The sequence below is a fragment of the Notolabrus celidotus genome, chromosome 15 (genome assembly GCF_009762535.1).
Source record: "Notolabrus celidotus isolate fNotCel1 chromosome 15, fNotCel1.pri, whole genome shotgun sequence".
NCBI lineage: Eukaryota > Metazoa > Chordata > Actinopteri > Labriformes > Labridae > Notolabrus > Notolabrus celidotus.
This window is the reverse complement of record NC_048286.1, coordinates 16,761,594-16,777,552: the sequence shown is the minus strand read 5'-3', so window position 1 is coordinate 16,777,552 and position 15,959 is coordinate 16,761,594. Positions and strand designations below refer to the sequence as shown.

The 15,959-nt window shown below is 37.4% G+C and overlaps 2 protein-coding genes across 2 annotated transcripts in view; both read left to right on the top strand.

The window, feature by feature from the left end:
• The window catches only part of pbx1a (pre-B-cell leukemia homeobox 1a), a 91,089-nt gene extending 87,784 nt beyond the window's left edge, over nucleotides 1-3,305 (top strand). Inside the window, exon 12 of the mRNA XM_034703807.1 lies at nucleotides 2,553-3,305. Coding sequence (XP_034559698.1) covers nucleotides 2,553-2,645 — 93 coding nt within the window. The 3' untranslated portion in view covers nucleotides 2,646-3,305. The remainder of the gene's footprint in view (nucleotides 1-2,552) is intronic.
• Nucleotides 3,306-7,568: 4,263 nt separating this feature from the next.
• Nucleotides 7,569-15,746, top strand: prtfdc1b (phosphoribosyl transferase domain containing 1b). Its single transcript, XM_034703771.1, has 9 exons — nucleotides 7,569-7,616; nucleotides 7,843-7,949; nucleotides 8,424-8,607; nucleotides 9,167-9,232; nucleotides 12,586-12,603; nucleotides 14,350-14,432; nucleotides 14,648-14,694; nucleotides 14,833-14,909; nucleotides 15,048-15,746. The coding sequence occupies exons 1-9, from the start codon at nucleotides 7,569-7,571 to the stop codon at nucleotides 15,093-15,095; spliced, it is 678 nt and encodes a 225-aa protein (XP_034559662.1). The 3' UTR covers nucleotides 15,096-15,746.
• Nucleotides 15,747-15,959: the final 213 nt, after the last annotated feature.

Sequence of the window (15,959 nt, the reverse complement as noted above, 5' to 3'; positions counted from 1 at the left end):
TTAAAGTGTGTGGTACAGTATCAAAAGAATCTTGTGAGTGGTAGAAAGCCTGATACTATGTATGAGGGGAGCATGAAACAACAGTATCACCTGCATAAAATTGAAAACATGCATCAGGAACATCATGACAAATACTTTTTTATTAATTGTAAACAACAGTGGTCCCAAGATTGAGCCCTTAGGCGCGCCATTTATCATTTCAAAAGATCCAAAGGCGATGCCTCCCCCCTGCACACAATGTGATCTGTTTGATAAATAATTTTCAAACCAACAGGAAGATAACTCTGACAGTGGGGCTAAAAATTAAGAAAATTTTTTCTATCATACTTTGGTTTGATTAATATATTTAAACTAAAGTCAAACCAATCAATGAGCCGGCTGTCCGTTCTAAATCTCTGCAGTCACACTATTATACTCAAGATATCATGCATGTGTGTATTTTAAAATGCTCCACATTTATCTTTATCAAACTGACCATTTCAGATTCTCAAGTGACTAAAACAGCTTTAGTTCTTTATTAGTAAATACACTTAAAAACAAAAAATGCAGCATTTCAGAAAGGCCTGTAAATGGAGTGTTGATGCCAGAATTTATTATTATTGTTTAGCCCCAATGATATTTTTCCTTTCTAAGATCCACTGACCAAACTCTCATGGTTCACCTCTTTATCCTTGAACAGCAATTATGATCCTCAAATTGCTAGTGGGTGTTGCCTCCCTCAAAGACTGGAAATGTTTCTCTCCCTCTCTCTCTCTATTTCTCCTCTGAATAAGATGACAGAAAGTCTTTACACTAAATAACAGGGTTTGAAAATAAGAGGCTGCCAAAGCACGTTCCCCGCTCTCACTAACTGCGTGGAAAAGGCAATTAATGTCTTTAATGGTCTTTAGTCAAGCTTTTATCATGATTTTAGGAAGGCCTCTATTTTAAAGAGCATTCTTTATTGTAATAATTTATTCTCCCATTAACTATTTCAGGGAGATATATGAAGGGTTTGTGTGTTCTGAATTTCAGCCTTTTTGTTAACAACACATTATATCAGCTGCACAGGGTTCAGGTGTTAACTACACAAAAGCAGTTGCATAGATAGCAGCAATGTTTATTGGTATATTTTATGAATTTAGCTTCTTTGACTAGATTATCTAGCACTTGAGATTAACGCTGCTGTCCTCATTTCTGTTTTAAAGGCAATACACAGTAAGTTATGAGCATACAATGTAATACCCTATTATATCCTCTTTTATTCGTTTCAATGTCATGATAAGGCTGATGTTAGTATGTAACTATGATCTTATACTAGTTGCAGTTGATTATGGATTTCACTAAGTGTGAAAAATGACTTGAAAATATCTCAAACACTGACTGTATATAAAAATGGACCAGGTGTTTCCAACTTTCTAAACTGTACAAAAGTGAAGCCAAAACACCTCATGACAGGTGTTCTGAGCTTGCACTGGTGACCTCATTTAGAGGCGGAGTCTGAGTAGTAGGGACCAGCTGGTGTGGCCAGGGTATTGACAACCTGCTCCTTTGGCTAAAAATGACACACATTTAACTTGTCGAAAAACTAACAGATTCTGGAGTCTGTTTGAAGTGGACATTTACTGTTGAACAAAATTCCATTATTGTTCTGCTTGTGCTAGTTCCATATTCTCTTGTCATTCCTTCATCCACTCTGCTAATCTATTACACACAGGAGCCAAATTCGTCAACAAAGCTGACAGTCATGGCATTAAATCCTATTTTTATTGTCAAATCACCAATCAAAACTTAACTTCTTTGAAAAAAGGAACACTTCTAAATAAATCAGTATGATAAGAACTAAGGATAAAGACAAAATCCATGTTAAAGAGTAATTTATTCCACACGTGTCTTGATTATAACATTTGACCCATGTCCTCCATGTTTACATGGAGAAGGCTTTATGACCTAAACTGCAGTCAGTCAGTAGAGGGAGTTCTAGAGGTTTTGGCTGCACTTTTGGCAAGCTGTTGTGTTGCCATCTTTTTATACAATTGATGATCTCATGTGAGTGGCAGCCATGATAAGAGCCAGTCTAATTCATGAAATGCTAAGAATGGTGCTTAAGTGTTTCCTTTCTCATTTCACATAGAATAGGAAACACTAGAATATTTTAATGGAAGGAAAGAAGACATCGCTGCGCAAAATCAAATGTGACACTTATCAGAGAGACACAAAAACACATTTATTCTTAACATTTATTTTCATACAGTCACAGCCATCATTGTAGTTAAGCTCTCTGCTCTATTGCCCAATTACAACAGTTTTAACACATGTGAATATGTATTCAAGATCAGCTTTTAAAATATAGCAAAATTTCCTCAAGCATGAATAAAACATGCATTTATTTGGGACTACCTTTAGATTGGTCCACATTTGGTATCTTTGTTAGTACAATAGCAGTATGTTTTACAGTGTACACAAAACAAATGTCTCTCTCAGGAGTTTTCAAGAAAAATCTACAGCAGCTTTTTATCATAAAGATAAATGTGTTGCCATCACGCTAATTATTCCCTGTCTTCTTTTCACAGACAAACGGTGGCTGGCAAGATGCTCCAACTCCTTCGTCAGTGACATCGCCCACAGAAGGACCCGGGAGTGTTCATTCAGATACTTCCAACTGAATATATCCATTTCCACCCCTCATCTCCACATTAAAACATGGACTGACCTTCTTATTCACAGTATTAAACAAAGGAATTTACCGTCCCACAGTCTGGAGAGGTACTGTGAAATCCTAACCAGAAAAAAATTAATCATATTTCCTCTGCGAATAACTTTGGACATTTGGGATACAAACAAAAAGTTTCAAGATAACATTCAAACAACAGCAATCAATGAAGACGTTTGTACAGATTTCACATTATATGCAGAGGGCTGGGGTTACTTCTTTGCTCATAATGTTTTCACTCATAATGTTGAAATGTTATGATAAAGTGAATAAATCCAATCATTGGTTTTAACTGAAAATACTTCATTCTACCTCTCAGCCACTAAAAAGTAGAAAAATATGTCAGTGACCATTATTTGTTTTGTAAAAATGAAACTTTTGTCTTTGCAAGCTGGAGGCACATCTTCTTACTTACATTTTGTTGTCTCTCACCTATTCTATGGTACGCCATTTAGACTTAAATATTGCTCAGTTGTTTACAATGTGTGCTTGATAAAAGTATGTTCATCTTCCCCACTGTCTCTGACGAGTCAAAACAGAGGAGATTTTACCTCCAAGGTAACCCTGTGAAGTATGTTATCTGTAAAACAATAAAGAAATACTTGTCATGAAATCGGCAAGCTGCACATTTTTATTCAGAAGGGGGTTGTATTTACTTTAAAACTAGTCATTTTCCCTCTGCTGTTTTGGTTCTGCAGCATGTTGGTAGAGTTACATTCACAAAACTGCAGAATTCACAGATGAAAAACTAAAAGGTTGCCTTGTTGCTCTGTTTCTCACTTTTTTTTTTTTTTTTGCCTTATTTTAATACCTAGGTGATATTTTATTTTCCACCAACAGTGCAACATTTTTTTTCCGACAACGCCAAAATGCTGATGTAACCAAAACAAAACTGTCAAAGAAGTTTGTCATTGTAAAGCCAGTTTTAATATATTCTTTCAACAAATATTCAACGGCAATATCTCGTTTTGTACATGCTATCCTCTGCTGTCCAGCTATGTTGCTCACAGAAATATGACTTTCTACAGAGAAGAAAGTTTGTCAAGAATGTGTATAACTGGGTTTGTTTGACAATATATGAACCACAGTCCACTTACACGTGGAAGTCATTACAGTAAAGGAGATTTCAGTGGATCCTTGCTCCCTTATCTTCAGCACCGGTCCGGAAATGCTTTTGGAGGATGGAGCCATCCGTCGTCACCCTTAGAAAACATCAGGACGTACTGGATGCTACTCATTATGTATCATTTCACCTTTTTGTCACACATTTCTTTACATATAAATCCAAATGTTTTCATGCTGGAAATGCAGTTTTGATACCCAAACAGTCATTACAGTTTTAACACATTTAGGTTCCTATTTGTCTTACGACTACCAAACTGATATTCAGTATGAAACATTTTTGAACATTTGAAACGTTAGCCATTGAGTACTAAAGAAGAGACAGGTCATCATGTCAACTCATTGCTTTTCTGAGCAGCCTAACATTGTTTATAAACTCTTTGTTGTGTTGCCTGTTTGTTTTTTATGTTGTTATTTTTTTAATGGTATACTTAATGTAGGCTTCCACTTTTCCTTCCTTCTCTTGTAAATTAGCTCAAGAACTTTCTACATTTGTTAATGTGCACCATTGTGCTTGACTTACTTTGTCTGAAAGGGTTTTCGTCACATTAAAAAATTATACGTATTACAGCCGGATCAAACATCAGCATTCTTTATGTGGAGTTTACGATTGAGCAAAGACTTTCCGCAGTGTGTTCAGCCTCACATGAAGGCATCAGCGGGACGACGGTGATCGCAGTCACTGAAAGTCAACCAAGGTTAGTGACTGCCAGCAGACACCGAGCCTTTTATGGCTGTGCGTGCGTGTCCCTGCGCTCCATTATGGCTCCTGTCCAACATATTAGTGCACATGCACTCAGACAAGCACTCAAACACTCTGGAAAAACAACTTGCACACTGCATTATAACAGCAGAAAGACATCAGCTGTAAAAGAGATAGGAAGACAAAGTCTCTTTAAGTCAGTGTTTGTCAAGTTTTAAATGTGTTTGGAATGTTAAAGAGGTACTTGGACAGATATCACTAATTTTGGATGGGCTCTCATACTTGCAGTTAACAGTAAATTAAGTGTGTGAGCAAGCAAACATTCAGAGTCACATTACAACTGAGGTTTTCTCCATTTTCATGATGTAGTCTGACATGATACAGGGTATAACATACCGGGGACAATCTTTCTCTATGATAATATAAACAAATCCCATGAAGGAAGCATACAAAAATGTTCACATTGTCTATTTTAACCTAACCCCAAATCAATTAATTCGTGCTGGAGGGTTGATTTAAAAAAATCTGCTCACAAACATAGAGATGTTACGTTTTTAAAAAGACACAACAATTTTCAAAGATGCTCATTGTAGTTCTTAGCAATCATACAAACCAAGCCTAAATATTTATTTGTCAGAGACTATTTTCTGCAGTGTATTAGTTCATACCTGGTGCTCCTCTTGCAGCAGAAAAGTATTGTGGGGTTGTTTTTAAGATCAATTTTTAAAGCCTTGTTGTGCATACATAGGTAGCTTATGTGCTAATGTAGTACATTTCACCCATTGCAGAAGTGTAAATGTGTGAATATTTTTTCCTCTTATTCGACTTACCCATTTGTATTTGGGTCAATTTGTGTCATCAAACATATCAGAATGTGATAGGAAAGTAGAGGGATGTTCGCGTCCTCTTGTGTGAGATACAACAAACAACACGGCTGACACTATCTGGCTGGACAGTTGCATGTCCAACAGAATTACTTTCAACACAGCTGAATATTCATAATCGTCCAAACAACAGGGGCCAGGGCATGAGGGAGCAGTTGGCTGCAGAGTCTGCGGATGACAACGGTCACAGGCCTTGACTGCTGAGCGAGTGTGAAATGCCAAAGCCAGACTGCTCCTCTGTGCCTGCAGGGCAGTGAGGGAGCCGGGCCTGCTCTCACCATCAAAAACACTGTGACAAGACTTCATCTCAGAAAATAAAAACATCTCCTTGCACCCGTGTTTATGACTGTCACGATCTTTGAAACAAAAGCATCCACTGAAATACGTTTTCCCCAGAATTATGTCTGTTTTCTGACATTTTTAACAGGTTTGTCACACAGCAAAGTTTGTACACCTCAGAAGTTGTGACACTGCGCAGGTTGATTGAAATCTAATGCTGTTGTTGACATCTGCCTCCCCAGCTGTTATTACAACACTGTTTATAAGTACAGCTGCCGTGGAGGAGGACGGGTGGGGGGCCCAGACTCCCTGTCTCCCCATCTCAGCCAACCCAGCACACTGCTCTAATATGCAGTGACACAACAGCGCAGACCCTGCTGCTGCTGCTTCTGCTGCTGGATGAACTGACCACATGACCACTATAACAGAACACAGTGTATTATGTGCATAGGAGGAGAATTTTTGGATCTGGTACTCATACATTAAAGGCCATCGTGTCTTCCTGTCTCTTGTTCTTGTGGATAAGAAATGACAACAGGGTGTGTGCATAAAAATATGGGAAATCAGATGACATGATTTGATTAGGACAAAAGCAGAAGGGGTGAAGGTAACTTTACTTCTCCACAAGATGGCGGTGTTGACATATTGTTTAAAAAATATCATCCATGCTATAAAGATCATATTTTTTAAAAGTTTTATCAGTAAAAAAAAAGGTGAAAGTTCAATTCTAACTTCAATAAAACTATCAGTTCACTATGCAGAATATTTTATTTTGCAAAATGTGTGAATGTTTGTGCTTTTGAAATGCAGCAATGCTCCAATGTTGGGTTTGTATGAATTATATTGGTGAGTATTTTAATGTATATCTCCAAATTATGTAATGCTCCTGTGAAGAACTTTGGATTTGTATCAAATTTGGCAACACCTGTGGACAAACTGGAAGGTCATACTCTCTTCTCTTTGCTGCTTTAGTCCCGTACTTATGTTAAGTGTGTTTCCTAATAAAATGTTCATTCTGCTGTCTTTCAACAGTCAAAAGTATCACTCATTTTTTACCATGAAAAATAGACTGTCATTGCAGAGACAAATGATTGTATCATTATTTCGACACCTACCCGAATTAAAAATGACAAAATATATATTACATGTCTTAAGTATGGTCTCATTTACTTGTGTAGCTTGTGAGCAAGTAACAATATTAAGTCTGTTTTAAAAGCACATAAAAACTCCTCACAGGCGCTCTCAGGGGATATGTGTGCTCTTTTATACAACCATAAGATATTTCTGAGAAGTAATGTTTACTAAATTTTACATATTAAAAATCTCTGACTCCAAAAAAGATAATATGTTTATGGATTTTACTATCTGATGGTATATTTGTTAAAACAGTGTGAATATGCTCCTTACACATAACTCCAATACTACATACAGCATTATTTCAACACATGACAAGGTCTGCAGAATAACAACTCAATAGTAAAATACTTCTAGCTTTCATGTAGATTTGTCTACGTTTACTGTGATTTTTATTGATTTTTCTTTTCATTTTAAACTCTGGACTCTTCCTCATAATAATAAGCCTTCCTCATAATAACAAGCTCTGGATCCTTCTTGCATCTGTATAAACCAAGCTCCTGGCCTGCTAACTCCCTCCCATTATTCCATATGAACAGCCTCTGATTAAAAGTGGGGTGATCTTGGTCTTTGTCAGTGTTTTGGTGCCTCTAGTGGTATCAGATCTGTATAACAGAACACAGAAGGGGTGCACACTATTCACATTTCTCAACCCTAATGCTCCTCCTCCCTCCTCGCCGTGCCAAAGTTTTGTCTGAGCTTGCTCCACAACTTTCCTGACACAAGGGTCTCTTTTGTGGCTGCGGAAAACAACATGGCAGACCCTGCTGTCCAATCCGAGGGAGGAAGCGGCGGGATTGTGGTAATTTAATAAGAAAACACGATGTTGAATGCAAAACAAGTGCTGCATGGTGATCTCCGCGCAGTAAAAACTTCACTCATTCGTGGATGCACACAGGCGCAATCGGGCTACTTTGCGCATGTAGAGCCACATGTGTCTCTTGGGCTGATGTTGTGTTTTACTACACAGGCGATCGACAGTGATGCGATTACCACGACATAATGTTTGCGTTTGTTTCCCCTACTAGATTACCGATGAGTGGACAGGCTACAGTTTAGACCTGTTCAGCTATCCGGCTCACTACTCCGGAGATCTGGACTGTGTCATCATTCCGCATGGCGTCATTATGGACAGGTACACTGTAGACTGAGTGAAAACTCATGTAGGCTATGTACAGTGCCTATATGTTGATTAATGACAGTAAATTCCTGTATCTGTAGTTTTAATACTCAACTGTGGGCGGGAACTAACTATTGTTTATTTATTTCCACTCTTCATTTTCCGCCCATTATTTCAATTTATCGACGAATCGCTTAGTCAGAAAATGTTAATATTAAAAAAAAGTGTGGCTTATAATTTCTCATATTTGTTTGCAACATGTACAACTGTCTAGATTGGCTTTACTCCAAATTCCAGCACTGAAATGCTGTGATTTCTTAAAGAAAATGTGTAAACTTGCAAACAAGCAATAAGAAAACACTCAGGAGTGAAAACAAGGCATCATGAGGAGTTTGCTGACTTACAAACAACTGCAGCAGTTAGCTGAAATAAGACCTTGATATTGTCTGTAGTTTCAAACTGGAAGTTCACTTTTCACATTGTTCCCAGGACCGAACGTCTGGCCCGAAACATCATGGATGACCTCGGGGACCATGACATCGTGGTGCTGTGTGTGCTGAAAGGAGGGTATCAGTTCTGTGCAGACCTGGTGGACAGGATCAAGGCTCTGAGCCGGAACTCCAACCGAACAATCCCCATGAGGGTTCACTTCATCCGCCTGAAGAGCTACCTGGTGAGCCTCCACCAGCTGCTAACACACAGACAGCGTTCAGATGCTCCACTGTTTCAAACTAAAATGTGTGAGAGTTGAAGGCCCTCTTCAAGCTTAAGTTCATCTGCCATGATGTTTCTGGATGAGTCCCATGACTCAGTCAGAAGATGTGTGGTGCTGTGTTGTATTCAGTGTTATGACAGTGGTATCTCTGTGGAACTCTGCCTTGAATGTTCTGTTTCATGTGGCCACCATAAAGGTCAGGCTAAGGAGAGGAATACCTCAGAAATTAGAATACAGAACAGACATCATATTCTATTGAGCTGAACTTTAACCTTTAATTCATACTTTGTCTCAAAATAGGAGACAGGTCCTGTCTGCAGTAAAAAAAATATATAATTAAAATGTATTGTTTTATTTCTACCTCTACTTCTCTAACATAACATTAAAGTAATACTCATCTGTTGTTGATTGGTATTATACTCACACCTTGGGATGACTTTTTTTCCCGGCTAGCTTTACTCTAAAACTGTATAACAACAAAACAAACGTTTCTTTTTCTTGATCTCTTTTTCATCAGAATGACCAGTCAACAGAGGATCTTCACATACTTGGAGCAGAGGATTTGTCTTTTTTAGCTGGAAAGGTGATTTTCTTTTTATCTACACTCAACTCAACTTTATTTATAAAGCACCTTTGTACAAACATGTTGCCCAAAGTGCTTCAATTAGGAATAAGCAGATGGAAAATAAGGCGAAAAAACGACAGTTGATCAAATTTTGCAAGACTACAACAGTAAAAATACTTACATGTAAAAAAAAAGGTCAAAATTAGACAAAAAAAAAAAAACACCAGAAAGAGAAAAATTCAAAAGGTATTATTCAAAATGGACTTGTGTTAAAACATAACTCCAAACTAAAAACTATGTTAAAAAGATACATCTTTAATTTTATTTTCAAAATACTGGGGCGCTGGTGGCCGAGTGGTCTAAGCTCCCCACGTATATAGGCTATAGTCCCCATCGCAGAGGTGTCGCCGGCTCTACTCCCGGCCGGTCGACCATCCACTGCATGTCTTCCTTTACTCTCTACTCCCCACATTTCCTGTCTCTCTTCAGCTGTCCTATCAATAGAGGCGGAAAAGCCAAAAAATATAACTTAAAAATGTTGCCAGAGCTTGCAGCCAGTGAGTCCCAGTTTAGGGTATAAAAACAAATGGTGCTTCATGATTCTTTGAGGTACATGTCATCATACCATCATTCACAGCTTGACTTTTAATGCCGAATTGTGCCCATGTCCAGATGAACATTATTATAAAATCTTTTATAATATTAAAAGTAAACGCTGCAGAATGGTTTGCAGATAGTGGGTGTTTCTAGGTGTTAGCCTATAGAGGGCAATGTTGTCTATTATCTGCTCTCTCCCTCTCCATTCTGAGGAAAAGCCTCAGCCTTTCCGAAGGAGATCAAAGATGGCAGTTTCTGACAAACTCAGCAAAGATCAGACACTGACTGTTGTTGTTTTAAGGCCTCTTTTACTTTACCTCAGGGGAGAGAATGTGTGCAAATGCGAGGATTTACCTGCCATCATAGTTGATCAGGAGGATTACAGTGGAGCTGTTACAAGCTCACTTTTCATCTGCTTGTATTAACACTATGTCATCAACACCATACCACGCCCCTTGTTTTGAAAATGTGAACCGGTCTGCGTGCATGCATGCGTAATGCAAACAGCTAAAACATGTGCACATACAGTGTACTCAATTTTTCCAATATATAAATGGTCATATCAGTCCATTTTGATTAATCACAGTCAAACAATTTCTGGAGCCAAAATTAGAAAAATAAGTATTTTCTTTAAATAAATTATCTGTCAGGTTTCAGAATTACCAAAGACAAGGAGCTAGATTTAAACTTTATAAATGAAGGAGGGTAAGAAAAAGCAGGAAGTAAAAACAAGACATGACCAACAAGGAATAAGAAAAACAAATACTACAGGAAACACTGAAACTATATGAGGGAATGTGACAATAAAAGTAAACACACACACACACACACACACACACACACACACACACACACACACACACACACACACACACACACACACACACACACACACACACACACACACACACACAGACACATACAGACACATACACAGAGAGACAGACGGACAGACAGACAGTCAGAGACAGACAGACAGACACAGACATAGACACAGACAGAGGGAGTTCAGGAACACAAGGGTTATTATACAAGATAATACCAGAACAACTCATGACTTTATTAACATTAGAGATGTCTGGTCCCTAATCTTTGCGTATTTCACCACACTTTCAGATCTTACCTTTTCTAGTCTATAATATAATTTCAATCAAACAATTCATTTCACCTTTGCTGACATGACAAGTACGACAACATGACAAGACAGTCAGCCTGGTTTTGTTTACAGGAGTCACGAGTAAAAAGAGCTACGAACATTTGTACGAGACATTACACTTGTGCGTCAGTACAAAAAAAAATTTACTCAAACCAAAACAGAAAAAAAGAAGTGGAAACAGAAGTTGTCTTGCATTATAGACTGGGTTGTTTCAACATAAGGACCACCACTCTTGCATATTTTTCACATTGATTAATCTGACTTTTTTATCAAGGAATTTTTCTCTGAGACATCTATACAGTGATTTGTGTGGCAAATAGTTCAAAGTCCAAATATGTGTATTGAAGTAACATGCTAAAAAGAGAAAAGCAGCATTTAGAGCATTTAGTCTTCTAAATGAACACATTTAGAAGGCTGGATCCAGATACATTTTGGCTTTTATTTTGCCTGAAAAATTATTTTTCAACACTATTTCTAAATTATTTATTGTGTATTAGAATGGTTAATTAGTCTTTGATTTGCTAAGAGCTTTTTCAATTTTATTTTCACTCCTGAAACGTAGACATTTAACCAACTTTGTATTTTTCATATGGTCTTTTTACAGCAGGTGTCCACTTAGAATACATGAGACAGTGCGATAGTCTGAGAGTGGGAATGTCTGCAGGCACACTTATCTTCGTGTGTGTGTGAGTATGTGTGTGTTTTGTGTGTGTACAAAGGGATGAATTACTCCTCCACTACTACAGGAGTCAGTGAGAGCATTTCTGGGTAATATAAATCAGCTGATGTGAACAGCCAGTCACAAACACGCATATGCACACACATACACAAACACATACACACACACACACACACACCCTCAAGCTGATCGCACTCACACATGCACGCATTAATGTTTCCTGCAGCGAGGCGTGGCATAAATACCTGAAACATGAATAGGATATGAGGTAGTAAGCTTGAGTCACTGCCGGTTGCTTTGCTCACAGTATTTAAAGTGTGAGTGTGAAATCCCAGAGCTCCCTGTGATGTACATCTAAATTTAGGCGCCTGTTTGTGACACAACACTGCAATGTTTTGGGGAAAAAGTGACAAGGAACATATTATTCATAGCTCCTGTTCCCCCTGTTCCTGGACTTTCATAAACAGTGTATTTCTTTGGTATTTCTCCTGGGTTTACTGCACTCTAAATAAATCTATGTGAATAATGAGGCTTAAACAAAGCATGAGCACATGCTTGGCTGAATCCTTTGTTTGAGAATTAGAGCACAGTGCCTACAGTTACACAGGAGTTTAAGTTATTCTTATCTTGAAGTAAAAAAAAAGAGTCTAACTATTAAATAGTGTCCAGTCTTTATCTGCTCTTTATCAGACATTTAGAGATGATGATGTCAGTTTAACTTTTCATTTAGTTTTGTCGCTATACAAAAAAAACTTGTGATATAACTTAATCCTTTTTAATTGTATAATGAGATGCTGTTATTTTCCACATTCGTCTGTGCCTGTTATCCTGGAATGTGTGTGTAATTGATCAGAGGATACCAGAGTTTGTTATCTGCTTCTAAACAAGAATAACTGTTTGCTTCTCTCCCCCTCTTCTCTCCCAACATGCTCTCATAAGAACGTACTTATTGTCGAGGTGAGCCAAACATGTCTTCTCTATTTTCCTTCTCCAGTATATGGGTTAATTTTATTTTTTACCATCAATGGCATTCCAGGACAAAAGGCTGCCATTTAAAGTTTTTTAAGGACCTGAGTTTGACCAGAGGAAACTTTACTAAGTGGCTGACCTATTTTTTGGGAAATAAGAGAGCTGTTTTTTAAACATGAATATAACTTTCTCTTTTTAGCCTAATCAATGATAATTGTACTGTTTATAAGGCACTAGGGAAGAAATAACATTTGTGGGAAAGAAATCTACATTAAGTCATCAGTCAGTGCCCATTTGTGTGCCGATATGCCCCATGGTCATGTATTGACTGAAGCTTCTGTTGCAACAAGTAATGGACATTTTGATATTGTGAAACTTCAAGTGAATCGTTTTGAAAAGTTTGTGTTTTGCTATGTACTTTATTCAGTATCACATCTGTCCAGAAGAGGTACACCAACATAAAACATTGCAACAGTATATTCAAATATATAGCTTTTGAAATGGTCATTTATAAAGGAAAGTAGTTTGTCATTATAACAGTCAAACTGTAAGCTCAACCTGAAGGAACATTTGATCCATTTGATCCAGCTCTTAGTTTTGAATTTACAGTGCAAGAAAAAACAGCTCGGGTTCAGCCTTTCATTTGCTAGTTTTTCGGCTCAGTTAGCTACACAGTTTGCTACTAGCTAGTTAGAGCATTAGAACAAGATACTTACCCCAGACAAAGAAAGTACAACTTAAAAAGAGTGACTGACATTTAAGTAACAGAGACATGACTGCAAATATGCTGGAGTTGCCAAAATTGCCAAACTGTTTGCTAACATGCTAGCCAAAAAAATCTATGTAGTGTTTAGCTTGTTGTTCAGCTTCACAGTAGCAAAATAATAAATAATGCAGGTTTAAATACACTAAAGTACAGTGACTGAAGTTTAAATGTCTTTTAGACCTTATGGGAGCTTCTATGAAGTCCAGAAATAGTCTTTCCTAGAAAGATATAGATTTAAAGTCTGCCCTGTGTGTTAGAGGTAAAAGAAGAATCCTTTTTCATCTTGAATGTTTTCAATCATAATGACTAACTCTTGACTGGTGACCATGTGTGAGTCAAGGGAATATAGTTGGACAAGAGCCTTTAAACAAAGGCTACTTGAAGCAAGTCACACTTGGCAGAAAACACTAAAGAACTGTATTTTTAAGGTAAAGCTTAAACCTACAAAAACTTAATCTGTTAGCTTTTGTGTGTATGTTTTGAAATGGCAGGAAAGCAAATCCAATGCTTTTCCATGTTTCTTTTATGCTATCATTTAAATAGCTTTAAAGAAGAAACAGGACACCCCAGCTCTCTCTTCACATATGTTATGGCTGTCACAAGAAAAAAATGTTAAGCATAACTGTGTCAGTGCAATCCATTTTATACAATTGGCTTATTGACCTACATAATGTATGAGACAAAGATAACAAAGCATACTCCTGTGGCTGCATTCAACCACTACTGTTACCTCTTCTTAATGTAAGAGGTCAGAGCTTCGTAAGTAACAAATCACTATTTGGTTTTTAATTTCCCCTTTTAGTTACATTTTTTTTAGAGAATTCCCAGAAACTGTTATGCAACACAAGCCCAGTGTGACCAACTTCTTCCTTTTTACTTGTACACATACATGTGTTATTTTCTGCATTTCCGTTTTAACATTCTTTTGCTTTCTCAGTCCAGTTTTTTATCTTTCCCTCCCTTTGCAGGCCATCGTAGGCACCGGAAAAACAATGAATGCTCTCCTGAAGCATGTTGAAGCCTTCAGGCCCAAAATGATCAAAGTAGCAGGGTAAGTTAGGGAAGCAAATACTTCAAAACCAAACCAGCCCACTTGTCCTGCTTTATGAATCACTTAGTTTCTGTCTTACAGTCTAGACAGAAACAAAGAATAAGCGACACAGGTTTCAGCTCTAATTGTGTCAAAATTCTCACCAGCCTACGACACCCTTTGCAACAGGTAGAAAGAGTAATCTGATGCTACAATGTCTGCTTTTGTTTTTCCAGATTGTTGGTGAAGCGAGTGCCACAGAATTCAGCATGTCTTCCTGACTGTATGTACCTGACCAACCCTTTTTATGAGTTTATGAGTCAGTAGTTTGTTCTCATTCAATACAACTGTTGAAGCTTGTTAGTCTGAGTCAGTAGACCGGGGAAATACAATTAATGTTCCTCTTTGTCTTTGATTGCAGATGTCGGCTTTGAGATACCCAATCGCTTTGTGGTTGGGTATGCCTTGGACTACAATGAGTACTTTAGAGATCTCAATGTAAGTCAGGAAAGAGGAGAGAGAAGATGAATGTGTACTGTTGTTTTCCTGACCATCATACATGCTCAAAATAGGTAAATATTTTCACTGTGAACTGTAAAATTCAGCCTTTTTATTGCTGTTCTTCTTCTTTTCCAGCATATCTGTGTGATCAGTGAAAGTGGGAAGATGAAATACAAGATTTAAAAAGAAAAAAAAAAGGGATCTCTAAAGAGACGACTGTCACACAGATGTCATCTCGCAGCAGGCCTGAACATTTTCCCGGAGATGCCGATCACTTACAGCTGCCATCTTGTGACATTTGATCTCAGTCACCCATGTTTTATTTGAACATTCCTTCAGTGAGATGTTTATCTGTTTTTAAACAATAGGGACTGACATTTATGCTAGTACATGTCTTGTTTTCATGTTGAAACCTTATTCTCCAAGATGTTTACATAACTGATTCGCATAGAAAGTGTTGCATTTCAAGGCACTACTACTGTTTGCTTGTTGTTAGTTTATCATATATGAATGCTATGTAAATAACTTCATAATCATGGCCTGTATACATGTGTAGGCTTCAGTGTGGTGAGATAACTAAACAAATATATTTCTTTTTGGAAATTTGGCTTAGGATTTAACATTTTCTTCACCTTTTCAGTGCTCATTATGTAGGTCTCCTGCTGCCATCTTTACTGCTCAGGGGCAAACAGTTTCATAAACACTAAATGCACTAACAAACCTACCTCTTTTTGTAGTATTTTTAGATGTAGTAACATACTTTGATCATTTCTGCATTTTCTACACGTTCTAATTTCTATATTTTAAGAGATCAGTAAAGTATTTCAAAATAAATCCATGTTCTTTTTTCTGCATCATTCACTTATTATTGACTTACAGAATGCATTTTCAGATAATGATGAATTTAAAGTGGTTTATTTTTGTGGTCACTAGATAGAAATCCCTTGTTTAGCTCATTTCTTTTTCATATAATGATAGTGTTCAGTACAAAGGAAGACTTCCAGTCATACAAATGACATTTTTTCTGGCTAGTTAAATCATTTCAAT

Bases quoted from the DNA above. Each gene is read 5' to 3' on its own strand.
- prtfdc1b (XM_034703771.1), top strand. From the start codon at position 7,569: ATGGCAGACCCTGCTGTCCAATCCGAGGGAGGAAGCGGCGGGATTGTG. The intron at 8,608-9,166 runs GTGAGCCTCCAC...CTTTTTCATCAG, and splicing joins TCCGCCTGAAGAGCTACCTG to AATGACCAGTCAACAGAGGA. The intron at 14,910-15,047 runs GTAAGTCAGGAA...CTTCTTTTCCAG, and splicing joins AGTACTTTAGAGATCTCAAT to CATATCTGTGTGATCAGTGA.